Source organism: Pipistrellus kuhlii, unplaced genomic scaffold (assembly GCF_014108245.1).
Source record: "Pipistrellus kuhlii isolate mPipKuh1 unplaced genomic scaffold, mPipKuh1.p scaffold_m20_p_41, whole genome shotgun sequence".
Lineage (NCBI taxonomy): Eukaryota > Metazoa > Chordata > Mammalia > Chiroptera > Vespertilionidae > Pipistrellus > Pipistrellus kuhlii.
Genome location: NW_023425542.1, coordinates 2,293,621 through 2,321,315, shown reverse-complemented (window position 1 = coordinate 2,321,315; position 27,695 = coordinate 2,293,621). Strand labels below are relative to the sequence as shown.

Below are 27,695 nucleotides of genomic sequence, written 5' to 3'. Positions count from 1 at the left end.
GTCCGCGCCCCGCCGGCTGCCCTAGTCGTTGCCGTCCGTTTCAAACGTGCTCTTCCCACGCCTTAGTTGCCCTCCTGCTCTCCCCATCCCGCACCTCCTCCGTGAGCACCGGTCTGTCCCTGCAGCCGCAGCCCCACGCCCCCTCCTCTGAATTGGCTCGGCTCGGCTCTACGGGCCGGAACCTCGCTGTTGCCGCCGCCGCCGCCGCCGCCGCCGCCGCCACCCGGCCTGAGACTGACGTGAGACGAGGCCAGGCTCAGGGAGCAGGGATGCGGGAGGACGTTAGGGCACGTGAGGGCGCCTCGGCCAATGGTAGGCCGCCTGGCGGGCGGGGGCGGGGCCAGGGCGGGGGCGGGGCGTGCGGCCCGGGCTCCGCGGGCGGGAAGGGGAGGGGCCGCCCGGGGGCGGGCAGGGGAGGGGTGGCCGGGGGAAGGGGCGGAGAGACGCCGCCGCCGCCGCCGGCGCCGCGGCTGCCGCAACCTCTGGGAGCCTGGAAAAGGGGAAGCGGGAGCGAGCGAACGGCTCAGTCCCCGGGGCGGCGGCGGCGGCGGCGGCGGCGGCCGGGAGGGCGCGACGGCCGGGGCGGGGGCGCTGCTGCTGCTGAGGGGCCGGCAGCAGGAGCGGCGGCGGCGGCCCGCACCAGCCATGCCGAATAAAAACAAGAAGGAGAAAGTGAGTCGGGGCCCGGGTCACGGGACGGGCCGGCGGGAAGGGGAAGGGGCCGCGTGGGAGGGCGGCAGGGAACTGCCCGGGAGCGGGGCGCGGCGGGGCTCGGGGTCCGGCGCCTTGACCCCGGGAGTCCTAAAGGGGTTTGGGGGCGCCGCTCCGCCCGCTCCCGGGGTGGGGGCGGGGGCGGGGCGGCCGGGCGGCGGTGCCCGGGCCGGGGCGGGGGTCCTGGCGGCCGGCGTGGGCACCCGGGGCGGCGCGCGCGGGGGGCGTGAGGGGGCAGGTGCGGCCGCGGAGGTGGTTGACCCAGCCGCGCAGCCCGGGACTGGGGCTCCGGGTGGGGGCTGCAGGGACGCCGGCCGCGGGGACGGGGGGCGAACGGACCCCGCTGAGTGCTCGGGAAGAGCGGTCTGCTCCCCGGAGGGCCGCCCTGGACCCTGGAATACCGTCCTTATGGGGTGGCGGCGGCGGGGATGGCTGTGAGCGTGGGTGCTGCGTGTGCATGGGGGGGGGGGGGGTGCTGCTGCTTCAGGTGGAGAAGCTCTAGCGTTCCGGTGTCACCCCAGAAATCCCCGCTCCCGGGGCTTTATCTGGGAGGGAAGAAAGGGATCTTTCTAAACGCCCACAGCGCTGTATGCATGTGGGTTTATCTGTTTCTGCTTAAAGTTTTCAACCCAAGTACGTAAAACCGGGGGAATCTGAAAATGAGTGAGTGTGTGTGTGTGTGTGTGTGTGTGTGTGTTAGGAGGGGGGGAAAGGAGGTGGCGTCGCAATACTGTATTTCTAATTAATCCATAGGATGGAGAATTTCTAGACGGTGTTGATTAAGCCCATTGTCGTGCTATGAATCCGTGGTTAAACTGCAATGTTGATGTATCTGCTGGTTAGCAGTCTGAAACTTGGAGAAGCCTAATTAATTCTGCTTGATGTTTCCCCAGGAAGTACCCAAAGCAGGAAAGAGTGGACGAAGTTCAAAAGAAGCACAAGACACAGTAGAACCAGAGGTATCTATTCTCAGACACTCACTTTCTGCTTTTTCCTGAACAGCTCTGAGCTTAGGACAGAAAAACGGAGGCTGATGAAACTTAGGGTTTTGTCATGGTTCCCTAACGTGAGATTTTTTTCCCCAGTGTCTCTCATCACCCTCATTTTGAGTTTCTTGGGTTTTTATTATTCTACTCTGGGTCAATATGCACGTTCCTATGAAAGCTGTGCCTATTGGTGCCGCTAATAATTTCACTTATATTCCCTTCACCTCAAACCTAGAAGCCATCCAGCAGAGACTGGTGTCCTGGGCTCTCTCCAGCTGGAGTCCTGCATGCATGTTCCTTTTAGCTCTCACCCTGCCCCGGCCTTTGGAGGTGCCAGGTCCCTCTCTCAGCAGCTCCTTCTCCTTCCACCACCTCGCTGTGCCGGATGCTGCTGGCTTCGTGGGCCAGCTCTTTGATGTCTCATCCCCTTAGCCTCTTTCCCCAATAGTGTGGCTATATTTTGGTTTATCTGGTTTGGCTATATTTGTATAGTCTTTTCTATCTTTCATGTTTTCTTTCTGTCTGTGTTGGCCAATTCTGACTTCTTTTGCTTCCTCACTTGGGGATCATTGTGGAACGGCTGAAACGCCCAGTGGAGCTTGTGTCTACCCAGTGAAGTCAGTGCAGTCCCTGACACAGTTGTGCTTGGAGAGCATTTGCAGAGCCAGCCCCTGGCTTTGCCTTTTCTCCCTTGTGACCAGGCCAAGGGTCCAGGGAGCGGTCTGGAGCCAGGCAGAGCTAACAGGCCCTTTTGAATCATCGGGAGCAGAGTAGCTGCTTGATGCAATGGCCTGGTTCTCCTCCAGAGCCGGATCCGGGAGGTCTCTGGTCTTATCACAGATGGCATTAATTTGCCAAAGTCAGACCCCTTCCTGTAAGCCAAATTAGAATGAGTTCAGTTCTGTGTGTCCGTTAATTGCAGTCTCCTTTTTTTTTTTTTTAGCTCCAGATTATCGTGGATGTATTATAGTCATTCGGCAGGTGGTTTATTCCAGCACGTCTCTTGCCCTTCCCAAATCAAAAAAGCAGAAACCCTAAAGACTCCTGAACTATCTGTAGCTAGGGGTTGTCTGCGCCAGTCTTTCCTGCCCTTTCCTTATAGCAGACAATCAAGTTTTACTGTTCTTGCATTTGACTTGCTTACTTCCTCATCACTCTTTTGACTCCATTGACTCAAATGGAATTTAGTGTCTCTGAGAGGGTTTTTTGTTTTCTTTTTATTAGTTGGTGGATCTGTCATTAAAACTGCTAAGACTACCCAGTGCTCCCCCAGCCTTTCTCGCTCACATACCTGCTCCTCTCACTGTTCTCATCACAAAGAAGTATCAGTGGGTGTGGTTCTTTTACTCCTGTTTTTGTGGGAAGACCTGGATATAAGGATGGATAATATGAAATTTGAGTCTGAAAATGCCATCAGTAACTGAAAGATAGCAAAGCCACTAATATGTAAAATGTTTTAAGGTGGATTGAGTTCCCAGAATGTCAGTCGAGGAAGATACTTGAGGTGTGGCCTGCATTGTCTGATGTGATATCAGTTGTCTTCTTTATTTTTTCTGTTGCTACTGTCTTGAGAAGCAGAGCTACAGAGCTTGAAATACCCCCTAGAAAATACTGACCTGCCAGGTCCTTCACTACTTCCTCAAAGATACCAGAGGCAACCTGGCAGAGTAAGCATGACCCTAGGCAGATGACTGCGTACATTATTTTGCAGGAATACAAATTGAGGCACTTAGGTTCATCTGAACTTTGAGTCGAACCTTACTTTTTTATTGTTGTTTTCTCCCCTTAGTCTTCATCTCGCTTCTTCACATCGAGTCCCACCCACTTAGCAAACATGATTGACTCACTCTTTTCCTCTTCTGCCTCACGGTATTACCCCTGAACTTGAATATTTTCACCTAACGATTCAAATCAAGTTTGCCATTCCCATGTTGCTTTTTAATATCACATCCTCTTCAGTCAGCCCTTTGCTCAGGTTACCCTGTGAGTGCACTTCTGTTGGGATGGTTCTCACGTTCGGGGCTACAACCTGAGAGTGTGCAGAACGGGTATCCAGGGGGTCAGGATGGCCAGATTTGGGTAATGTGCCCCAGGACGTGGCCTGCGGTTGAGTTACTACATGGATCTGAGGGTGGGAAGGTTGACACTATAGTCCTGGCTAGTTTAATCTAGCCTCACAGGCTTACATTGCAGAACACTTTTTGGTTCAAACAAGGAACATCCAATGGCCTGGGCTTTTAGTAAGGAAATGAATCCTGAGGTAAAGGATAGAGTGGTATAGGAGGGGAAGCATTCAGCCTGGGGATTGGATGATGAAAACGCTGATCCCTGATGGTGATATTCAGTGACCTAACTGCTGTCGCCCTGTTTTCCTCACCTCTAAAATGACCTGGTGGGTTTCAGATTTGGCCATTATTTTACTCTATGGGACTAGGTGCGACCCCTCTTGAAACGAGTTTTTCCTGTAATATGTGTGACAGGCTATAGCTTTCAATGCAAACAAAATACCCGCCATAACTACTGCTGTGCTGTTTTTGCCTGTTTCTCTTTCAAATAGAATGTTTACATTTGACTTGCTTGTCCAGCTGTGACGTGTCCTGGGAATAAAATTTCTGCCCAGGACCTATTGCTGGTTCATTTCATGGCACACTTTTAAGGAGTGAGGCCACTAATGGGCTCATGGACCTTGTGGTGAGGTATGTACTCTGGAGGTTGACGGAGAAAGTCATCTTGGAACAGTTGTTCTTGGTGTAACACTCACATCTGTGGACATCTTATGCACATTTAGAATCTTAATATAATAAATTGCCCAGAGAGTCCCAAAGGCCATTTTGGAGGACTAGGCCATGCGATGGTGTTTTTTGTTCTTTAGTTTGTGTGCTGTGCCCAGAGTTACCATTTAAAGTGCTAATGCTTTGCCCAGCTGGCATGGCTAAGTGGTTGAGCATCATCCTACGAGCCAGGAGGTCACAGTTTGATTCCCAGTTGGGGCACATGCCTGGATTGTGGGCTCTCTCCAGTGTGGGGTGTGCATGAGTCAGCCAATCAATTATTCTCTCTCATCATTGATGTTTCTGTCTCTTTCTCCCTCTCCCATCCTCTCTGAAATGAATAAAAAAATATAAATAAGTTCAGGTGGCTTGGTTCAGTGGTTGAACATTGACCCTTGAAACAGGAGGTCACAGTTCAATTCCCCGTCAGGGCACATGCCTGGGTTTTGGGCTTGATCCTCAGTAGGGGGTGTGCAGGAGGCAGCTGATTGTCTCTGATTGATGTTTCTATCTCTCCCTTTCTCTCTCTGAAATCAATAAAAAAATATATATATATAAATATATATATATATATATATATATATATATATATATATATATAAAGTGTTAATGCTTTTGTAAAGTGATTCGCTTTAAGTACGATTAATGTTGTAGAAATATTTGTTCCCTAGGTGTGTATTTTACACATCCTGCTTCAGCTTAGTTTTTGTTTGAAAGTCTCTACAGCAACTCTTACATAATATCTGTTGCTGGAAAGAAAGCTGAACAATCCATCCTCCAACTTGATAGCTCATTTTGACACTTACCTTTGGTGATAACTTCTTCCTCTTTATAACCTGTCTCTTTACATTCCCCTGCCTCCACCCCCTGGTATCCCAGAGACAGGGAGCCAGGCTAGCGTAGGGCCCATAGGTATAGGGCGTGGAGCCATGTTTTAGAAAATAACACTGAAATTTCGAAAATATGTATTAACTCGTGTAATAATAATACCTGTTACATGTTAACATAAATAACATTTTTATGGAAAATACCTTTCCAAGAAAAAGTTTTTGACTTTCTAGTCACTTGTCTCTGTAGCAGGAATTTTAACCAGAGTTGGAAGGGGACAAGGAGAGTCGTTTGTTGGCAGGTGTGTTTTCTGGGGAGGCGGCTGTGACTGTCAACCCTGGGAGAGTAGAGTCCCTGATTCCCGGCCCCAGAATACCAAAAGCCACTCTCTGCGGGCTCGGTTCCAACTCAGGGTTCTGCTGGGGGCCTCCCACAGCACATTTCCAATCGTTCTCTTCCCCACTTTTCCCCATACAACCCTAGATTGAACTGGAGAGAAACTCAGAGATGACCCAAGGAATAGTACTTCATATATATTTTTAAATTTATGTGTAATTAATTCCCCATTTTTAATGGATTCGCTGCCCCCGGCAGCTCCGTTGAGGAAAGATGAGGCTCTGCAGAGAACACGGTCAGGGCCGGGAAGGTGTTTGATTGAGCTCTCGGAGGGGAGCCAGGAGCTTACCTGCCTTGGGGCGGTGGGAAGCAGCTCTTCCCCCAGCTGTCCCCTGTCTAGTGCCCACTCCTGTCCTGCTTCCAAGCCGGACGCTTGGTAGATGCCTCCCGTGAGATCTGCTGCTCTGGGGCAGGCATCCCCCCGTTGGTAACCTGTGTGGGGCCGGTGCTTCCTGGTAGTCCTGTGTCTGTAGGAAGTTCACCAGTGTCCTTGTCCTTCCCCAGAAGCTGCCAATAGCCCCCAACCTGCTCCAGTAGGACAACCACAAGTGACTTCCGGAGGGCAAAATGGCCCGCTGTAGAGATCAGGGCTCTAGAAAGACCCCTCCACAGAGTGCATTAGCTTAAAGTCATGCCCAGCACATACATGTCTAAGAATAATGTCTCCTTCCTCAGGCAGAAAGGGTGTCAGCACCTTTACAGTCTTAAAAGTTAGCAAGGACCCAAAGAGCTTTATTTAGTTGGTTATAGTGTCTCTTAGATTTCATATTGAAATGAAAACATATTTTAAATACTCATTAATTCATCTACTAATAACCACACACCCATTACATGTTATCATAAATCATATTTTTATGAGAAATAACTAAAAATCACTGAGAAAATGGCATTGCATTGTTTTTGCAAATCTCCTTAATGTCTGGTTTAATAGGAGAAGCTGGCTTCTCGAGTCTGCTCCTGCATTCAGTCTGTTTTGGTCTTGTCTTGTAGCCAGTGAAAAATCAACATGACGGTTGTAAAGGCAAATTGTGTCTTAGTACTGTCATAAAAACAATTGACTCCAGAGGGGGCCTGAAGGACCCACTTTGAGAACCACTGTGGATCCTCTTCCAGTCCTTTGTAATGCCCATCTGAATCCTTTCATCCTCTTAGTTGCAACTCAAGTTCATTTATCCTGAGATTTGAGGGGGATTTTTCTCCCCATTTTGGGTCATATTTTTTCCATCTTTTTAGTATGAATAGCAATTATTTGCTCTGCTGATTATCGTTTGTACTGCCTGGGACACCTTCATTTGTACTTCCTGGGATACTGTGACTTGCCTCCCTAACTAGATTAAGTCCTTGAAGACTGCATTTAACTGGATGCTGCTTTGCACTTGCCATTTCTGTCAGGGCCTGGAGGCAGGAGGTGTGTGTAGTGGAGGGGCCCCCTGCTGCATCTGTGAGAGCCACCAGCATGAGTCATGGTGACATTTTCCTAAGTCACAAGGAAATTTCATCTGAACGATTTCAGCTCTAAAAAAGCTCCAAGATCCTCTAAAACATGGGGAACCCACCAAGGTCAGGATACCAGGGTGTCTGCTTTGGCACAACACCTAGGTGATTGTCTTGCATTTTCTAGTCATTATCTCAGCTTTTGTTCAGCAAAGACTTCCCGGCTTTTTGGTCAGGTTGGAGAGCAACCTATGGGGAAGTGCCACTTCCCAAATCCAGACCTACGCCATCTTTGTTTTCTCCACCTGGGGGAGCAAGAGAGCCAGCCTAGAAAGTGAAACTCCTGGAAAAGGCAGTATTGGTTGAGGGCATTGGATTTAAGATGCGGTTTGTTATGGCTCTACAGGGGAGTTGCTCTGAGCTTGTGCTGTGCTTGCCAGTGGGACTGCCCCAGGGTCAGCTCTGCTGTGTTGGGTCTGTGCTGTGCAAGACGCCAGCCTCGGTTCGGCACATGTGTCTGTTGAAATCAATGAAAATTAAATGGACTTTAGAAACTCCGTTCCTTGGTCACAGTAGCCACAGTTCAAGTGCTCAGGAGCCACATGTGGCTAGTGGCTGAGCTACTGGTCAGCAAATATAGAACATTTTCTGCTTCATAGAAAGTTCATTCAGACAGAGCTGCCTTCTACCTAGCAGTGTTTTCTAAAATACTTATAATGTGAGTATATTTAACTTTGTTAGCTATCACTTTTTAATATGAAATATCAAATTTAAGATTAAGTTTAAAGGAAAAGAAGACACATTGGCAAAGGAGAAGAAAGTGGGTAAGATTAGGGAATGGAGGAAGGGGAGAAGGGAATCAGTGGTAAGATGGGAGGGAAGCCCTGTCATCACTTAGTCTGGTACCTCCTACATTCTGAGGACCTGATAACGCAGAAGACCTGCCATTCCCACAGGAGTGGGCCTAGGGACCCAAGGAAAAGTGTCCTTCTCAACTTCCTTTTTAGACTTTTTGTCTTTATAAAACACAGGGTTAAAAAATGAAATAGTTTTGCCCTAGCTGATATAGCTCAGTGATTGGAGTGTCGGCCTGCGGGCTGACAGGTTCTGGGTTCAGTTCCGGGTTTGATTCTGGTCAAGGGCACATCCCTCAGTTACAGACTCAATCTCTGCCCCTGTCAGGACAACACATTGATGTTTCTCCATCTCTGTCTGTCTTTCCCCCTCCCTTCCACTCTGTCTAAAAATCAATGGAAAAAATATCCTTGGGTGAATGTTTACAAATATATTTAAAAATATGAAAAAAGGTATGAAAATCTGTAGTTCCCATGTCACCTAATCCACTGTCAGCGCATGGCAGAGCAACTTCTTTCTACTGTTGTGCTGATTGGCCCTTCGTCCAGGAGCTCCTCCTCCCCGGAAGCAGAGTGTGTGGTAGAGGGTAGGTTCTGCAGCCAGACCCTCCTGCTCAGGAGGCTGGTCTGTCTTTCTACCTCTCTGCCATTCTCCCTTTATCTTTTTCTCTTTCACACAGATTGTGTGCTGAATGCCAGTGAGGGTGCTGGGGATTCGGTGCAGGACACAGCAGGGTGCTGGAACCCTGTGGTTTACTTTCAGTGAGTGCTGTGTGCACTAGTTTTTCTCAGGAGCACTGCTGACATTTGGTGTGAGGGCATCTCACACTTTGCAGAGCAGTTGCTCTGGGGCTGTGGACACCAGTAGCTCCCTCTGGTCATTGCATTATCAAAACTGTAGTCACTAGCTTCCAGAAACCCCTGGTAGGGCAGGACCACCTCTGGCAGCCTTTTTGCTAGAGACCCAGCTGGTCAAAGATGGTCTCACCACGGTGATGATGATAGAGATGGGAGCAGAATGTGAAGAAGGAGCCAGTGGTGCACAATCTGGGAAAGGTGGGCCAGCCAGTGGAAGCAGCTATTGCAGAGGCCTGCGGCACCAGGGTATGTCTTTCTGGGTATGTCCTCCAGAAAGAAGGCTAATTTGGCTGAAGAGAACTGAGGGTGGCTCAAGCAGGAGGGATGAAGTCCGAGAGGTGGGCAATGCAGGGCCCAGTAAGATCTTGTCAGCAGCCGTCGGCAGCGTTTTGGATTTTTATTCTAAGGATGATAGGAAACCATTGAGGAATTTTGAGCAAGGAAGTGAGCCAGTCTGACTTAAGCATTTAAAAGACCTCTGCAACCATCTCTGTGTAGGAAATAGAGGGGCAAGAATTGAAGCAAGGAGATAAGGCCTGCTCAGATGCCTGGTATCTTGTCTGCAGTTGTGAAGATGAGGCCCTGGTACAGCTGGCTGTGGGTTCTGGACTTGGGTGGCTTGTCAGCTGACTGCTTGCTTTAGAGGCCCGAACTGAGAGCTGGCTTTTGTGGCTTCTGACTTATAGAGACCAGAAGGCAAAACTTTGCTCAAAAGGAGCAAGCTCCGGCACTAGCAGCCTTAGTTTTCCCTAGACAATCTCATTTCTTTAAAGAATACCTTTTCTATCTTCATAAACACCTGGTTCACCTGTTGTGCAAATGTTCAGCGGCTGTGGACAGGTCATTATTCAAACCAAAGACTAAACTCCTTTTCCGCTCCATGACTTATTCCTGTCCTCCGGAGTTTCTGAGTGCTAAGCCTCTGGGGGCCTCTCTGTGGGCAGACCACTTGCCTTCTACACCTAGCCACACCCACCTCTCCGTCTGCTTTCTACTCCCAGATATTTGTTGAATGCTCTTGTCCTGAGGTGCACTGACTCCCCAAGCAGATTTTTCGTATTGGAGGTTTTAACTTCCCTGTTCTTTTGTTACTACTTGTAATGGGGCTCACATGGCCTGCTGATTGATGTGAGTGCATGGTCAGTCTTGATCAGAAAAATCCTTTATTTTCACCTCTCAGCCAGGGATTGTTGGGTTAATGAAGGGGTCAGGAAACTTTTTGTGTAAAGGGCCAGATAGTAAGTATTTTAGACTTTGAGTGCCGTACAGTCTCTGTTATAACTACTCATCAAGTGAGCAGCCATAGACAGCATGTAAACTAAGATGTGTTCCAACAGCACTTTTTTTTACAAAATAGGCAAGGGGCCAGATATGGCCCATGGGCTTTAGCTTGACCCCTGGCCTAGTGGAATTCAAAGCAGGTTCAGTACTTAGAGGAACTTTGGCAGAAGCTGGGCACTATTGTTATTTTGTGGGTCTCTGTGTGGACTCTTACCTGAGACAGCAGTGGTTATGCTCTGAAAGAAGTACCCTTTGTTTTGTTTTGTTTTGTTTTGTTTTGTTTTACTCCATTCGCCATCTGGAAGCTATTGAGAGCCCAGTGGTTTGACTTGCCCAATCTATATTTGTAAAAGGCTAATATGCAAAGTGTCCCCTTGGGAATTCAACCAGGAGTTCAATCGCTCGTTATGACATGCACTGACCACCGGGGGCGGCACAGAACATGGTGGGCGACCAGCAATGGCTATAGAGCACTGAGGGAAGAAGGAGGTGGGGAGCTGAGAGGAAACTCTTGGTGGCTGCATGGGGAGGTGGGGAGGGGAAGTGGGGAGGGAGGGACCTGATCGGCCCTAATCTCCAGCCAGGCCTAGGGACCCTACCCTTGTACGAATTTTATGCACTGGGCCTCTAGTTGAACAATAAATGTTTTACATCTCATTGAGAATATTTAGACTTGCAATTTTTCACTGGAAGGGAAGCGGTACTGCTTAGTACAGTGATCCCTTTTATGGGAAACCATACAGAAATGAGGCTTTGTCACAATTTCAGGTGCTTACTTTGTTGTTTGAAGGAAATGTCTCAAACTACAGAAAACCTCCCAAACACTTGGGATGTTTTATTTCACTCTGAATTCATGCAGGTGCTATTGTCTGGCTATATAGAAGGTTGGGGGATGGGGTGACTGCCAGGCACTGGGATGTGCAGGTTTGATGCATCTTTTTAGAAAGTGCAGTGGGTCACTTTTTCCTGAGGGTGAAGGAAAGCTTCTAGAGTCTTGTTCTCTCTGCCTACCAGTGTGCAGCCATGCACTATGGCTGCTGGGGAAGAATTGGGAAGATGCCTGGCACCCCTAAGCCAGGGGTAGGGAGTGTCTAGCCCAAGGGCTATACAAGGCTCATGAAAGCATTTGATCTGGCTCTGCCAAGGCATTAGGAATGAGTTAATTCAATGTTTGACCAAATCTAGCAGGGTTTTTTTTTGTTGTTTTATTTTGTTTTGTTTTTTATTGATTTCAGAGAAGAAGGGAGAGGGAGAGAGATAGAAACATTGATGAGAATCATTGATCAGCTGCTTCCTGCACCGCTCCCTACTAGGGATCAAGCCCACAACCCGGGCATGTGTCCTTGACTGGAATCGTACCTGGAACCCTCAGTCCACAGGCCGACACTCTATCCACTGAGCCAAATTGGCTAGGGCAGCTAATTTTTAAGCTGATAATTTGTATGGCCCACTAATCCTATATAATAAAAGGGTAATATGCTAATAGACCAATGGCAGAACAACCAAACAACCAATCAAAGCGTAATATTATAATGATATGCTAAAGATGCTTAACTGCTTGCTATGCTCCGACCAGTAGTTTAGCTTGCTGCTGGGGTCCGGCCCATCGGGACTGAGCAAGATGGGTCAGGCATGCCCTGGAGCCATCCCGCGGTCCCTCTCCAGTTTGATTGTGCACCGGTGGTGTCCCTCATCCTGGCCTGAGCCCTCTCACAATCCGGGACCCCTCCAGGTATGTCGGAGAGCCAGTTTCAGCCCCACCCCGCAGGCCACTTCCCTTGGGAGGGTGCCAGACACCGAGCTAATGGCTAGAGAGCATTGCTGTGGCAACTTGAGCCTCTCCTGATCAGCTCCTGATCGGGACTGATTGGGCGAGCCCGTGGCAGGCACAGTGGAGCCGGGATGGGCGTGAGTGGCAGGTAGGAGCTGCAGGCTTTGGCCCAATCCCTGCAGGCTAGCCAGAGAGACCCCACCCATGCACAAATTCATGCACCGGGCCTCTAGTGATGTTATAAGTACCCATATGGCCCTTGGCAGAAAAAAGGTTCCCCACCCCTGCCTTAGGCAGACAGTGCTTTTGCCTCTGTACCTCCCTGTGGGGCCGGCACTGTGCAAGTTGTGTACAAGTTTTTGTTTGAACACCGGTTTAATTCTTTTGGATATTTACCTAGGAGTGGGATTGCTGGGTCCAGACCTGCCAGGGATTGGCCACTTCCCTGCCCCCTCCTCTAAGACCCCACTGCAAAAGCTTCAAGGATCCCAGCGCCCCACACTGACAGGCCCTCTATGGAAGGGCACAGCTCTCACTCCATTGGGATAGCTTCAGTCTGAGTCTCAAACAGTTTTTCAGATCATCCTAAAGCTCCCACATCCTGCCTAGAAAATGCAGTTGCTTCTGCATGTGGTTGGGAGCTGCATGCTTGCTCAGAAAGCGGGGTGCTGCGACTGGCAGCGACAGGAAAAGGTCAGCCATTTTGATTTGGGATTGATCCTAATACTGACTTCGGTAAATAATTTCCCGTCACTGAGCCAAAAATAGAGGCTACAGTAGATCCTGAGCATCTGTCACTTCACCAGATGAGTAGATAAAAACAAAACTGCCATACCCTCCATTCCAGGAGCAACAAAAATAGGAAGATCTAAGTCTGTTTTAGATTTTACTCAAGTCAAGTAGCTAAACGTGTTCATACTTTTTTGCAAAACTTTCCTGTCATCTCAGGATAGATAAGCCAGTGTCCATTTAGTGTTCCTCCGGCGTTCATGCCTCCTCCAGGCTGGACACAGTCCGGCCTTCAAAACAGGCATGCTCCTTGGCACCCAGGGCACCTGCTGTTTGCATGCGCCTCCAAGAATGAAGGGGGACAGTGGGTGGCACTGGTGAGCAGTGGCAGGCTAGTGCTTCCTTCCTCCAATGGTTTCCTCCCTTGCTGTGTGCCTAGCACTGGCCTCAACACTGGGTTCCTAGTTGAGCTTTCAACCTCCTGTCAGAGAGGAACCCACCATCCCAGTGTGACAGCAAGAGAGCTAAGGCCACCCAACTGGTGTGGCTCAGTGCTCGAACTTTGACCCATGAACCAAAAGGTCACTGGTTCTGGATTCCTGGTAGGGGGCGTGCAAGAGACAATTGATTGATACATCTCTTTCATTGATGTTTCTATCACTCTATCCTTCTCTCTTCCTCTCTTTCTAAAATTAATAAAAACATTACAAAAAAGGGAGGGATGCCTGCTGGTGTGGCTCAGTGGTTGAGCATTGACCTACAAACAAGGAGGTCACAGTTGCGGTTTGATCCCCAGTAGGGGGCATGCAGGAGATAGCCAAACAGTGAGTCCCATCATTGATGTTTCTACCTCGCCCCTCTCTCTTTCTCTCTGAAATCAATAAAAATATATTTTTTAAAGAAACAAAAAAACGAGAGAGCTAAGGCCAATTCAGAGGTCAGAGGGGTAACAGAAGAAGGAAGCTCTTGATTGTGCCTGGGGCAGTGCGAGGCGGGGTAGGCAGGGGCTTTCCTGAACAAGCTGAGCTGGAACAGATGAAACACTTTCCTATATGCAGTGACGTACACAGAGCACAACAGTTACCACTGGTGGCATTTAGTGTGTTTGTAGTATTGTGGAACCATCCCCACTGTCTAGTTCCAGGGCACTGTCCTCACCCCAAAAGGAAACCCTAACCCATTAAGCAGGAACTCTTCAAGTCCTTCCCCAGCCCCTGGCAGCACTGAACTGGCCTCTTCTCTTTGTGGAGTTGCCTGTTCTGGGCATTTCATGCCAGTGGATCATATTATTACATGACCTGTGTGTGGGCCTGTTGTGTCCGGCTTCTTTCACTCAGCATCACGTTATCAAGGTCCATACACATAGCCTATGTGAGTACTTCATTCCTTTTTATGGCTGAATAATATTCCATTGTTTGGCTCTAACACAGTTGTTTCATCAGTTGATGGACACTTGAGTCATTTCCATCTTCAGTTATTTTAGTACTGCTGCTATGAATGTTAGCTAGTTTACGAGTTGTTGTTTTTTTGTTTGTTTGTTTTATATATTTATTGATTTTGTACAGAGAGGAAGGGAGAGAGCTAGAGAGTTAGAAATGTCAATGAGAGTCATCGATCTACTGCCTCTTGCACACCCCCTACTGGGGATATGCCCGCAACCAAGGTACATGCCCTTGACCGGAATCGAACCCGGGACCTTTCAGTGCCCAAGCCAATGCTCTATCCATTGAGCCAAACCAGTTTTGGCGTAGTGTACGAGTTTTTGTTTGAACACCTGTTTTCAGTTCTTTGGGTCTGTACCTAGGAGGGGGGTTACTGGATCCTATGGTAACTCTGTTAAACTACTGAGGAACTGTTCCACCATTCCTGCAGTCACACCATTTTTTGTTCACCAGCAGTGTATAGGGTTCCAATTTCTCCCCATCCTCCTCATCATTTACCTTCCACTTAAAAATATACATTATAGCCACCCCAGTGGTTGCAAAGTAGTATGTCACTGTGGTTTTCTTTTTCATTTCCCTGATGGCTAATGATATCGAGCATCTTTCCATATGCTTATTGACCATTTGTATAACTCCCGAGTCACCACCATTCAGCATATTCGGACCCCTCTCCTCCCAAATGCACAGAGAACATCCTCTGATTCTGCTTCTTCCCCTGGTGCCCCGCCTGCTTCCTTCTCCCCATCACACTTTTTTTAATCCTCACCAGAGGATGTTTTTCCCATTCATTTCAAGAGAGAGTAGAAGGGAGGGAAGAGGAAGGAAAGGAGAGAGGGAGGAAGGGAGGGAAGGAGAGAGAGACCAATGTGAATGAGACACATCGATTGGTTGCCTCCCGCATGTACCCCAACCAGGGCCAGGGGTTGAACTATAATCCAGGTACCTGTCCTTGACTGGGAATTGAACCCATGATCCCCCCATCCACAAGCTGATGCTCTAACCACTGTTCACACCAGCCAGGGCCCTACTACACTTTTCAAAGGTGTTGTGGACCCTCTGGGTGTTCCTGCTTCATCCTCTGCCCACTCACTCTGCCCCACAACCTCTGAGACATGAGTCCAGCAGATACCTGTATTTGTGGCATTTGGTGAAGTTGACCTTCCTTCCTTCCTGAACAGCTTCTTCCCTTGGTCTCATGATGCCCACACCTTGGTTTGCTTCGCCAACCAGGTCTCTGCAGCTCCCTTTGTCACCTCCTCCTTCACCCCTCTCTGCTCACTGCATGCTCTTGGACTAGGTGGTCTCATTCATTCTCTGACCTCAGTGACCAGGTAGAGAGTTGATTCCAGGTTGACCTCTTGGTTCAGAGGATGGTTTTCGTGAGTGCCAGCTGTGCGGCACCCAAGGTGGAGAAGGCACATGAGGGCAGGCCAGTCTTGCTGTCTCCAGAGCTGGTGGGACACACAGTAAGCAAGGAGGATGGCACTTGGTATAACAGACAGAGGAGGAGAATGGTGTGGAGAGAGGCAGAGGAGTCGCTGAAACTCCTCATCCATGACACTGGCATCGCCGTGGAGGTACTGCCAGCCCAGCACCTTCACAGCTTCTGTCCCTTTTTTCTTTCCTATTTCAGCGACTTGTCCTATGTCCCCTTTCCTGTGTCAGCCAGAGGCTGGGAGGTCTCCCTGACTCCTCTTCCTCTTCATCCCCCACTTCCAGTCCATCCTGTGAACTAGCACCTTGATTTTCTCAGATTCTCTGCTCGGCCCAGTGTTCCATTTGCCATCCTCATCTCTGGTCTGGAGAACTGGAAAAACCTCCTGTGGCTCCTCTGCTTTCAGGCCGGACGCCACCCTGGAGCCTTAGGGGCCTTTCAGAGGAAAATGTTTTGTGTCATTGCCCCACTCTGACCCTTTCACTTGGCTCCTAGTTTCCCTTGAGATAAAGGTCACATTCTTTAACCTGGGCTGGTGGCTCTGAAGCCACCTCAGCCCCACCCTGTGCCTGCCTGACTCTCTGCTGTGACCTATGGCTGTGCCCAGCCTCTCCGCTCTCAATGACATCTGCCTGGACACTTCTCCACACACACGCACGCACACATGAACATACACGTGCACACGCTGTCAGAGGAGCCTTCCTGACCTTGCAGGTTCCTTGGACTCCTGTCCTGTATTGGGCAGCCCTATGTTTTTCACAGAACTAGGCCAGGAGCTGACAGTCCTCACTGGGGGAAAGACATCCACCTTGTAATCAGCAAGTGAGCGCAAAGTTATGGCACGTTGGTTACAAAGAGGCCTTCGCTGAGAGCTCCGGGCGCAGGAAGGCCTGGCCCCACCTAACAGAATGGGGCTCATGGGGGAGATGGGACTGGGGTGCCTTTTCTGGAAGTCACTCTGCCAGCCTTGAGGAGGAATGCTCGGGAGGAAGACGCGGGAGGTGAGACCAGCAGGGCCCGTGGGAGAGGAGATGCGTGGAGTCAGCAGGTCTTGGGGAGAACTTGGTTTTCTCAGGCAGTGGGGGCTTACTCAGTGTGCCCCCGGTGGGCTGTGGATACCACAGGTTTCATTCTGTCTTATGACTTAGCCAGATTGCCACTTGTAGTGTGAAGGCCACTCTGTCCAGGGGGCAGCAGAGAGCTCACCTGTTCAGGTTTGACCCAGTTGGCTTCCAAGGTTGTGATGTTGGTAGCACTGGATTCAGCATTACAAAAAATAACAGGCCCTTGTGAACTTCCATCTACTGGACACGTGTGCGTGTATCCTTTAAAACAAGAACGTCTCCTGGGAGGAGCTGTTAGTGACTGGGAAGTAAGTAATACTAGCCTTTTCTGGGGGCATCTGGAGAGAACCCAGAGGAGAGTTTTAACACGGGGAAGCCCCTGGAGGAGGAGAGTGATGGATGGGGTTTTCGAGGAGGAAAGACCCATGCTTTCATGATCATGTGAGAGAATGGCAAATGTCAGGGATAGAGCCCAAGACACCCGTATTGAGGAAGAAGCTCAGACTGTGGGAGGCAGGGAGCCCAGGCCCTCGTCCCTGTGCAGGTTCATCTGTGTGTGGAGCTCCGACAGCTTGTAAGCATCCTGGGCCCCGCATCCTTAAGCACCTCAGTAGAAGGTAAAGCAGCGCTTACTTCCTAGTAAAAGTCCCAATCAAGGATGAGAGTAAATAGTTAGGTGTCTGAATCGGTAGGTCTGTTCTCCTCGGCCCTGAGTGATCGGAAGGGCTTGTGGGTTTGTGTGTCTAGGATGAGTTTGATGGGTACAAAGTCCATTTCTCTAGGCAGACTGCAAGGTGGGAGAGTGAGCACCTTGGCTACACACACAACCTGGGTGGTCCACACTCACCAGTGCATCTGTCAGCTGTCATCGCCTCAGCCAAGCACATCTGAGCTCCTCAGGCTCCCTGTGCCAGCCGGGCCCCTCAGGCCTACCTGGGAGATAGAGGGCCTGTTCTGCTGTGTGTGCCCTCCGCACTTATCCACCTCTGCTTGCGCGCTGCTCCTCACCTTGCAGGGGGGCTGTGTGTGGTGGGACAGCCGAGCTGTGGCGATGCAATAGGGAGACAAGCACTGAATCTGGAGCCCGGAGGTGAGTGCGAGGAGAAGGCAGCTAGAAAGCCTTTTCCGAGGCTCTCCTGTAGCCTCTCCTGAGTCCTGAGGCCGAGTGGTGTGCTAGCAGGGAAACTTGTCATGATGAGCTGCTCAGCATATTAGTTTCCTATTGCACTGCACCAATGACTACAAACTTACTGGTTTAAACAATCATCAGTTTTCTATCTTGCAGTTCTAGAGGTCAGTAATCTGAAATGGGGCCAAAATAAAGATGTCAGCATGGATAGTTCCTTCTGGAAGCTCTACAGAAGAATTTGTTTCCTTGCCTTTCCCAACTTTTAGAAGCTGCCTGCACTCCTTGACTCATGGTCCCTTCCTCCATCTTCAAGGCCAGCAGAGTGGCGCATGCCAGCCCCTCTCTGACCTCTGCTTTTCACCGCATGCCTTCTGTCTTGTAAAGACCTGTGTTCACCTGCTACCACAGGAACCTCATCATATCTGCAGAGTTCATTAGCCCCATTGAGGTCCCAGGATGAGGGTGTGAACATTTTTGGAGAGTCAGTATCATCAGCCTTTTTTCATACCAGACTGTATGGTAAATATTTAAAAGTCAACAGGAAGATAAGGAAATTAGATAGACCTGTGATCTCTCCAAATCAAGCATTGCCAAAGGTGGACGGAGCCTCACAGTCCAGAAGCTGTGAGGAATTAGATTGCTTACAGTGGAGTGGAAGACATTGTCTCAGGGTGGAACTTTTATACATTTTTTTCATAGCCTGATTGTGCTATCAAATAAAATCATTTGACATATTTGTTTTTGTTTTTATTTTGTAAATAGATTTCCAGCCGGAAAAGCAGCGTTGGTTCTTCGTCTGCAATAACTAGTAAAATTAAGGTGCCAGCCACTCAGCCCATAGTGAAGAAAGACAAACGGCAAAATTCCTCCAGGTTTAGTGCCAGCAATGATAGAGAACTTCAAAAACTACCATCTTTAAAAGGTAATTTTTATTATTTGTCTTTTAAAATTAATTTTTGACTATTTAGGGAGGAGTAATGTTTTGATAATTGGCTAGCTTTTTGTACCTTTACTGTATTTATATTCTGTAAGGTCATCTTTTTTCTTTCTGGAGTTTTTGTTTAGATTGAATGCCATTAACTTATTTTAATCAGTATTTTAAACATCAGAGCTACTTAAGATAAAAATATAATCATAAATGTATTGTAGGTATAATATACCATACTAAAAAGTAACAGAGTAAAGACTTAAAAACTTCTCATATTAATTATAATTAAGCTAGTCAATTTTTCTTTTAAGTAATTCTTCTCTTTCATCTGTCTCAGAACTCTACAGCTCAGAAATGAGCCACCCAAGTTGAGTAATTGTGAAGACTATGGTAGAACCCCTTTGTTTTTCTGATGTTGGAGGAATGAGGACTGGATTATAATCCTTGATGGACTTCTCCTATGAGTCATTGGGCATTATTCTACCCAGCGATTTCCTATTTGAGAGGAGTCAGGGAATGGAACTCTTTGCTTTGAATTTCCCCCAAATGCACAGTTACCCCTTTCTACCTGAGGGTGTTCAGCCCTAAAAGTGGTCTTCCAGGATATTATGAGATTGAAGTCCATAAAACAATATAAAAGAAAATAGGGTAAGGGCCCCAAAATCAAATGAGATTTGTGGTAGATAATATACATTCTAAGTCATTTTTGAGGAGTCTTCCCCTCCCAAATAACCCATGACTTTCTGGAGCTATTCATTCATTTAGCAGATACTGGATTGAGTAACTACAAAACAGGCCCTGTTCTAGGTGCTGGAGTACAGCATTAAACAAAAACCAGGGCCTGCTCTGCTGGAGCCAACTTCCTGTCCCAAGGTGGGAAACAGCTATTGAGAAAAGGGGTGTGTGCCCTTGACTCCTTCCTGTACAGCATCCTTAGGATACTGGCCACCATGCATGAGACGTCTGTGGTGGAGAAGTGTCCCATAACCATTATTGAGCCTTGTCTGTCCAAGCCCCCTCCCTAATACCCATCATGAGTATTAGGCTTGGCTTCTGCCATTAGGGCCTGTGCCTGCGCTCAGGGCACCATGCAGAGGCCCAGCCCTGTGGCTTCCTTTGCTTCCTCCCAGGATTCTCTGCACAGCCCCCTTTCTCTGGGTCTCAGTTTGTGATTCTCAACCTCCCTTTACTCTTTTTTTTTATTTTTATACCAAGTAAGAACGGCATGCAGTTTGCTTGCATTATCCTCAGAGGGATCAATTTTCTGTTGCACATCCACATATCCAGGGAATTTATACTGGTCAAGTCACTTCCCTTCACTGATTTTGTTTAATTAGTCTTTCCTGGCTATTCTGAAACATAAGTGCTTCTGCATATATGTTAAAATAATTTTCTCTAATTCATAAAAATACGAGTTGATTGGAATAATATTGAAGATGTATGTTAATTTGGGGAAGATTGATTGAGACTTTTATGATACTCTTTTCCCATCGAGGAAGATGTATCACTTCCATTTTTCTGGGTCTTGTGATTATCTTTTAAGTTGCTACCTTTTCGTTAAATTTATTCATAAGTACTTTATAGTTTTTGCTACTCTTCTGACTGGGTTATATTTTTTTTCATTTCTGCCTCTAATTAGTTCTTACTAATCTAATGAAAAGCTGTTGGTTTTTTAACATTTTCTTACTCTGTTATCTTACCAAATTTTCTTATTAATCTTAGTATTATTTTTTTTTTTTTACAAAAGTTTGCATATGTAGTCCTGTCATTTTAATTAGAAACTTTTATCTTCCCTCCAATATTTATACCAATATATATCAGTTATTTTAACTTTAAGACCAGTAAAACATAGATATCAGAGATGAGAGCAGGCCTCCCTGTTTTCTTCCATTTTGGTAAAAGGCTTCAGCATTTCCTGTTCCTTGTGAAAATGACTCTTGGTTTCTGGTAAATAGCCTCAACCAACCCAGAGTTTAGATGATCCGTGGTCTACCTTCACATGGCTGTTACCGCCCCTGTGCTGGCTGTGGGTGCCATGCACTATTGCTGAGCTTTATCTGATGCCATATGATTTTTCTCCTTACGGCAATAACATAGTAATTGTGTGTGGATAGATTTTCTGCTTTTGAACTATCCTTACATTACTGGGATAAATCTCAGTATTGCACAGCATATGGTGACTTTTATGTGGTTCAGTTTACTAATTTTCTGCTTCTGTTTTTATCACATGGAGCTGGCCTGTTGTCTTCCTTTTTCATGTTACTGCCTTGTACCCACTCTAAGAAGTGCTCATACCGCCCGTTGTGATCTTTCCCAGAGGTGGCCTGCAGGTTTCCTGCATCTCTCTTACGCTGCTGTCCAAAGGCAGGGGCTGTTCTGCAGTAATCAGACGTGGAATGACGTGTATGCTCTCAGTGTCCAAACACAGGGTCGAAGGTTGACTTAGAACTCAATGGGCCTAGTGCTTTTCTCGGTGATATATGTAGATTCCTTCTGCGTTGGGTCATTTTAGAGTGCATCATGTGTTAACTTGTACATTATGTTTTTCACAAATATTTTCATGTCTTCCACATCTGAGGTGGTAATGTCTCCTTCTGAGCTCATTTGTTCTTTTGGTTATTTTGTTTTCAATATCATTCATTTTCACATTTATCTTTAATTATTCTATTTTGCTTTATTTTATTCTTTTCCTCATTTATTAAGTGCAGAGTTGACTTATTTTAATTTGTGTAATAATAAAAGAATTTAAAGATGTGTATTTATCTGAATATAACTTCAGCTGTATTCATAGATTATCTTTTTTTCCAAATTATAGACTTTTTTAAGTCTTATTGAGGCATAATTTACATGCTGTAAAATTCATTCAGTGTTATGCAGCCATTACCACAATTTGTTTTAGAATATTTCTATTTTTAAAAAGTCACCTTGTACCATTTTCCATCAATTCCCATTCCTATCCCTAGATGCAAGCAATACTGATCGGCTTTTTGTCTTGGGATTTGCCTTTTCTGGCTATTTTCTATCAATGAAATCATGCAGCATGTAGTCCTTTACATCTGGTTCTTTTGCTTGGGAGGTTCCTCTATTTGAGTGTATTGGTTTTGTGTGTGTGTGTGTGTGTGTGTGTGTGTGTGTGTGTGTGTGTTTTGTTTTGTTTTTAATGTATTTGGGTGCTCCTGTATTTGGTGCAAATATATTTACCTGAGTTATATCCTCTTGTTGTATATAATATTGTAGATCCCTTTAGTATTATGAAGTGGCCTTCCTTATCTCTTGTTATGGCCTTCACTCTGAGGTCTATTTTGTCAGATATAAGTATTGCTACCTCAACTGTTTTTTGTTGTTGTTGTTTTCATTTCTGTTTGCCTGAAGTTTTTTTCTTTTCTATCCCTTCACTTTCAGTCTGTGTGAATCCTTTGTTCTGAAGTGGGTTTCTTGTAGACAGTATATATATAGGTTATGTTTTCTTATTTATTCAGCCACCCTAGAGTAGTGTTCTTTTTAATATTCTGTGAACATCTCACCTTTTGTTTTTCCATTCACAAATTGATGGACATTTGAGTTGTTCTTTGGCTATAATAAATAATGCTGCTATGAACATCTGTGTACAAGTCTTTGTTTGCATATATATTTTCCTCTGTCTTGGGTTGATACCTAGAAATGGAATTGCTGGCTTGTATGGTAAGTTTTTCTTCCTCCCTTCCTCCCTCCCTCCCTTCTTTCCTCCCTTCCTTCCTTCCCAAACTTCTTTCCAAAGCAGTTGCACCATTTTACATTTCTGCCAGCCACAACTGAGGTTCCCAGTATGTCCACATTCTTACTAATACTTGTAATTGTCTTTTAGATTATAGTCTTTCTTTTGGGTATGTAGTGGTATCTTCTTCCTTATAGTTTAATTTGTATTGCTCTAATGATTGTTAATGTTACACACCTTTTCATGTACCTGTTAGCCATTTCTATGTCTTCTTTGCTGAAATGTCTATCACAGCTTTTATTTTATTTATTTATTTTAAAATATATTTTATTGATTTTTTTTTTTACAGAGAGGAAGAGAGAGTGATAGAGAGCTAGAAACATCGATGAGAGAGAATCATCGATCAGCTGCCTCTTGCACACCCCCCACCAGGGATGTGCCTGCAGCCAAGGTACATGCCCTTGACCGGAATTGAACCCAGGACCCTTCAGTCCGCAGGCTGACTCTCTATCCACTGAGCCAAACCGGTTTCAGTTATCACAGCTTTTAAATTGGATGTCCTCTTATTATTGAACTAGGGGCCCAGTGCACGAATTCCTGCACCTTGAAAGGAACTATGGGCTGCGAGGCTGTGGTGGGCACAGGGGCAGGTCTCAGCCCATCCTCCGCGCCCCTGCCCAATCCCTCCCACCAAGGCCCCCGTCCTCTATCTGCCCATAGCCCTGCTCCCACCACCTCTGCTCCCACGTGCTGACATTGCCATCCCCACTCGCACCTGCTGACAGCACAGAGCGATTGGGGCTGGTGCCAGCAGTGGGTGCAAGCAGTGGCTGCTACCCCAAACATCCCTCAGGAGCAGGGAGAGATGGAGAAGCACTCAGGGGTGATTGGAACTGGCAGCCGCCACTTATACCAGCTGAAGGCACTGAGCGATCGGGACCCGTGCTGAGTACTGGCAGCGGGTGTGAACAGCAGCTCCAGTGCTGGCACAGGTGCAAGTGGGGCCTGTGCCAGCAGCAGGTATGAGTGTTGGCCAGAACTGCGGCACATGGGAGCAAAGAATTTTCAGTAACCACCAGAGGCTTGCCCCGATGACAGCGACTGGTGACCTGCCTTGGTCTGGCACCCCTGCTTACCTGCTCCACCATCCCGCCTACTGCTGACACCTGCCATGGTCCATGTGCACCCCCTGGTGGTCAGCACACGTCATTGCGACCAGTTGTTCGGTTCTGCCATTTGGTCTATTTGCATATTAGGGTTTTATATATCTAGATTACAGTTGATCATTAAACAACATGGGGGTTAGGTTTGCCAATCCCCTTGTGTAGTTGAAAATCCATGGACAACTTTCGACTCCCCAAAAACTTAAATTACTAATAGCCTACTGTTGACTGGAAGGAAGTCTTACCAGTAATATAAAAAATCAATTAACATGTTATGTATTACATACTGCATTCTTACAATCAAGTAAGCTAAATAAAATATTATTAAGAAAATCATAAGGAAGAGAAAATATAGTATTTACTGAAGAAAATGTGCATATAAGTAGATCCACGCAGTTAGAACCCATGTTACAGGAGTCAACTATATAACAATTATTTATATATCCTTTATAAGGTATATGATTTACAGATACTTTATCCCAGTTTGTGACTTGTCCTTTTGCACTCTTTTGTGTGTCTTTGTAGCACAAAAGTTTTAAATTTTGATGAAGCCCAATTTATCATGCTTTTCTTTTATAGATCTTGATTTTGCTGTTGTGTATGAGAACTCTGCCTAACACAAGGACACAGAGCATTTTCCCCCGTGTTTTCTGTAGAAGTTTTATAGTTTTGTATTTAGGTCTGTGATCCACTTCCAGATAATGGGAAGTAGAAGAACCACTTCATCTACTGCCCGTGCATCTCCAGTTGTCCCAGCACCATTTATTGCAAAAGCGACTTTTTCCCTATGGAGTTGTCCTGGCAGCTAGTCAGGAACAAAGTGAGCATAAATGTAAAGATCGATTTCTTCCCCTTCCCCTTTTTATGGTTTTGCTCTCTGCTCATGCGGGGCTCTCAGTTTTATTCCATGGATCTGTATGCCTGCTTTATACCAGAACCACACTATTTCATTGTGCCATCATCTCATTGTTTTACTTTGCATTTCTGTGATGAGGTCAGGTGTCTTTCAAATGCTATTTTTCACTGGGCTACCTGACATTTTCTTAATTTTTTGAAAGAGTTTTTTGTTTATTCTGGATATGAACTCTTCGTTCGTTATATGTGTTTTGCAGATACATTTTTCCACGATAGCTTGTCTTTTTCATTTTAGCCATACCAGTGAGCTGGTTTCAATTTTTAGTTAATTGATGATGGATGAAGTCCAGCATCTCTTTAGGTGTATGGCCTGTTCAGATAACTCCTTTTATGAAGTGCCTGTTTAAGTCTTTGGGCTTATCTTTCTATTAGGTTGTACCATTTCTTAAAAATTAGATTTGTACGCCGAAACCGGTTTGGCTCAGTGGTAGAGCATCGGTCTGCGGACTGAAAGGTCCCGGGTTCGATTCCGGTCAGGGGCATGTACATTGGTTGTGGGCACATCCCCGGTGGGGGGTGTGCAGGAGGCAGCTGGTCGATGTTTCTCTCTCATCGACATTTCTAGCTCGCTCGCTCTCTCTCTCCCTTCCTCTCAGTAAAAAATCAATAAAAAATATATTTTAAAAAATTAGATTTGTAGAAATTTAGCTATAGATCTTTGTAGATATAAGAATTGAAAAATAAGTTCTACTCTTTTGAATTTTCACTCTCAAAAACATTATCATTTTGAGAGGACTTTGTATGTCCTCTTTAATTAATCTTTGTCTGATACAAAGTAATGAAGATGTTAGCCTGAGTCTTTTCCCCCCCTAAAACTTTATTTTACCTTTCACTTTTAGCTGTACAGCCCATATAGAATTGCTTTCGTATCTGTTTTGGTGTTATAAATCAGATTCTGGTTTCTCCTGGTAGCTCTCTCTTTGGCACAGCACCCTGGGGGGACAAGATCCTCCTTCACTCATTGCAGTGTTACCTTTGTCTTAACTAAGTACCATTGGAGTGTGGATTCATTCCTGGGCTGTCTTGCCTTGTATCAGTACAACACTAACCATCCTAGTAGGTCTTTTTTTTTTTTTTTAATATATGTTTATTGATTTCAGAGAGGAAGGGAGAGAGTAATAAAAACATCAATGATGAGAGAGAATCATTGATCAGCTGCCTCCTGCACCCTCCCTACTGGGGATCGAGCCTGCAATCCGGGCATGTGCCTTTAACCGGAATCAAACCTGGGACCCTTCAGTCCACAGACCAATGCTCTATCTTCCAAGCCAAACCAGCCAGGGCCCTAGTAGGTCTTGATATCTGGTATTGTAAGCTCTTCAGCTTTTTCTTCATAATTTCCGTGGCTCTTTTCATTTCCTTATAATTTGAGAATCAGCCATTTCTCTAATCCTGGTATCTTTTAGTGGGGAATGGTATTTCAAGACTACAGCTTAGGTGCTAGAATTCTCGTTACTATTGGAATGGTCATTTTGTGCAGGCCTTTTATCTTGTCTCTTCTTTTTGCCACCCCAAGATTTCTGGTTCTCAAGGACATCAGAGATCATAGAACTTAAATATCAGGTAATTATTTACTTCATCCCATATTACCCACAAAATGTTCTCAGTAAAATAAAACCAATATAACCAGTATGATGATTGAAAGATTAAAATTTTTTGCATTTTTAAATTTTCTTCCCCCTCCCCTTCTTATGGTTTTGCTCTCTGCTCATTGTCAGACACTTAGCCATTGCAGACTGTTCTAGCCCTCCCAGCCTGTGCAAACTTCATTCCCACGTGAGTGTATAGTTAGTGCTCACCACCAGGCTCAGTGCCGACCCTGCTCCTCTGGAGTAGGCTTCAACTTCACATTTCAGAAAACGTCTGGCTAGGAAATACTGGGCTAATTTTTTTTCTTTTTATGAGAGTCTTAGGGCTGTTCCTCCATTTCCTCTGTAAGAAAGCGCTGGTGTCACTTTAATTTTCTGTCTCTTATGGGTTCCTTGATCTTTTTGCTTTCATGTCTAAAGAGTCCAGTTTCAGCATAGAACATTCTGGGTTGGTTTTCCCACATACTATACTTGTCATGTTCTTTCTATAGGTAGTAGCAGATCTTTTTCTTGAATTATTATTTTTGAGGATTTGTTCTATTTCCTTGCTTTCATTTTCTCCTGTGGTGACTCTATTGTATAAAGAGACTCTTCTTTGCCTCTTTTTGTTCTTATTGTTTCTCTCTTTGTGCTTTTCTTTTCTTTCTTTTTTCATTTAAATTATTTTTTTATGTACTATTCATTGTAAGACATTTTACATTGTGTTTATTGGCTCTTGTATTTCTTTTTTCCCCCCTTATTTTTTTAAATTAAATTATCTGTGTACATATCTTACCATTGCTCCCCCCCCATACATACCCTCCCTCCCCAGAGTTTTGTGACCATTGGTTGTACTTATATGCATGTATACAAGTCTATTATCTCCCCCAGATCTCCCTACCCTCCCCGCTGTAATTTGACAGTCTGTTTGTTGCTTTACTGTCTCTATATCTATCTTTTGGTTCATCAGTTTATAATGTTCTTTATTATCCATAAATGAGTGAGGTCATGTGGTGTTTCTCTTTTATTGACTGGCTTGTTTCACTCAGCATGATGTTCTCCAATTCCATCCAGGTTGCTGCAAATGATGAGAATTCCTTCTTTTTTATGGCAGCATAGTATTCCATTGTGTAGATGTACCACAATTTTTTGATCCAGTCATCTGCTGATGGGCACCTAGGCTGTTTCCAAATCCTAGCTATTGTAGATTGTGCTGCTATGAACATAGGGGTGCATATATCCTTTCTGATTGGTGTTTCTAGTTTCTTGGGATATAATTCTAGGAGTGGGATTACTGGGTCAAATGGGAGTTCCATTTTCAGTTTTTTGAGGAAACTCCACACTGTTCTCCACAGTAGTTGCACCAGTCTGCATTCCCACCAGCAGTGCACGAGGGTTCCTTTTTCTCCGCAACCTCGCCAACACTTGTCGTTTGTTGATTTGTTGATGTTGGCCATTCTGACAGGTGTGAGAGGGTACCGCATTATTGTTTTGATTTGCATCTCTCGGATAATTAGTGACTTTGAGCATGTTTTCATGTGCCTCTTGGCCTTCCTTCTGTCTTCTTTTGAAAATATTCTATTTAGGTCCATTGCCCATTTTTTAATTGGATCATTCATCTTTAATTTAGTTGTATAAGCTGTAGATGTTGGAGATTAAACCTTTATCTGTGGTAACATTTACAAATATATTCTCCCAAACAGTGGGCTTTCTTGTTGTTTTGTTGAAATGTCTTTTG

At 46.1% G+C, this 27,695-nt stretch overlaps 1 protein-coding gene across 9 annotated transcripts in view; it reads left to right on the top strand.

Moving 5' to 3' along the window:
* The first annotated feature begins 471 nt into the window (after positions 1-471).
* PPP2R5C (protein phosphatase 2 regulatory subunit B'gamma) overlaps positions 472-27,695 on the top strand; it is a 138,429-nt gene continuing 111,205 nt past the window's right edge. For 4 of the 9 annotated variants that reach the window (XM_036411723.2, XM_036411732.2, XM_036411731.2 and 1 more), the window contains exons 1-3: positions 475-672; positions 1,605-1,670; positions 18,452-18,611. In XM_036411723.2, coding sequence (XP_036267616.1) covers positions 646-672; positions 1,605-1,670; positions 18,452-18,611 — 253 coding nt within the window. In that variant the 5' untranslated portion in view covers positions 475-645. Of the gene's footprint in view, positions 673-1,604; positions 1,671-18,451; positions 18,612-27,695 lie in introns of those variants that run through there. The other 5 variants (XM_036411726.2, XM_036411724.2, XM_036411730.2 and 2 more) reach the window with 4 other exon arrangements.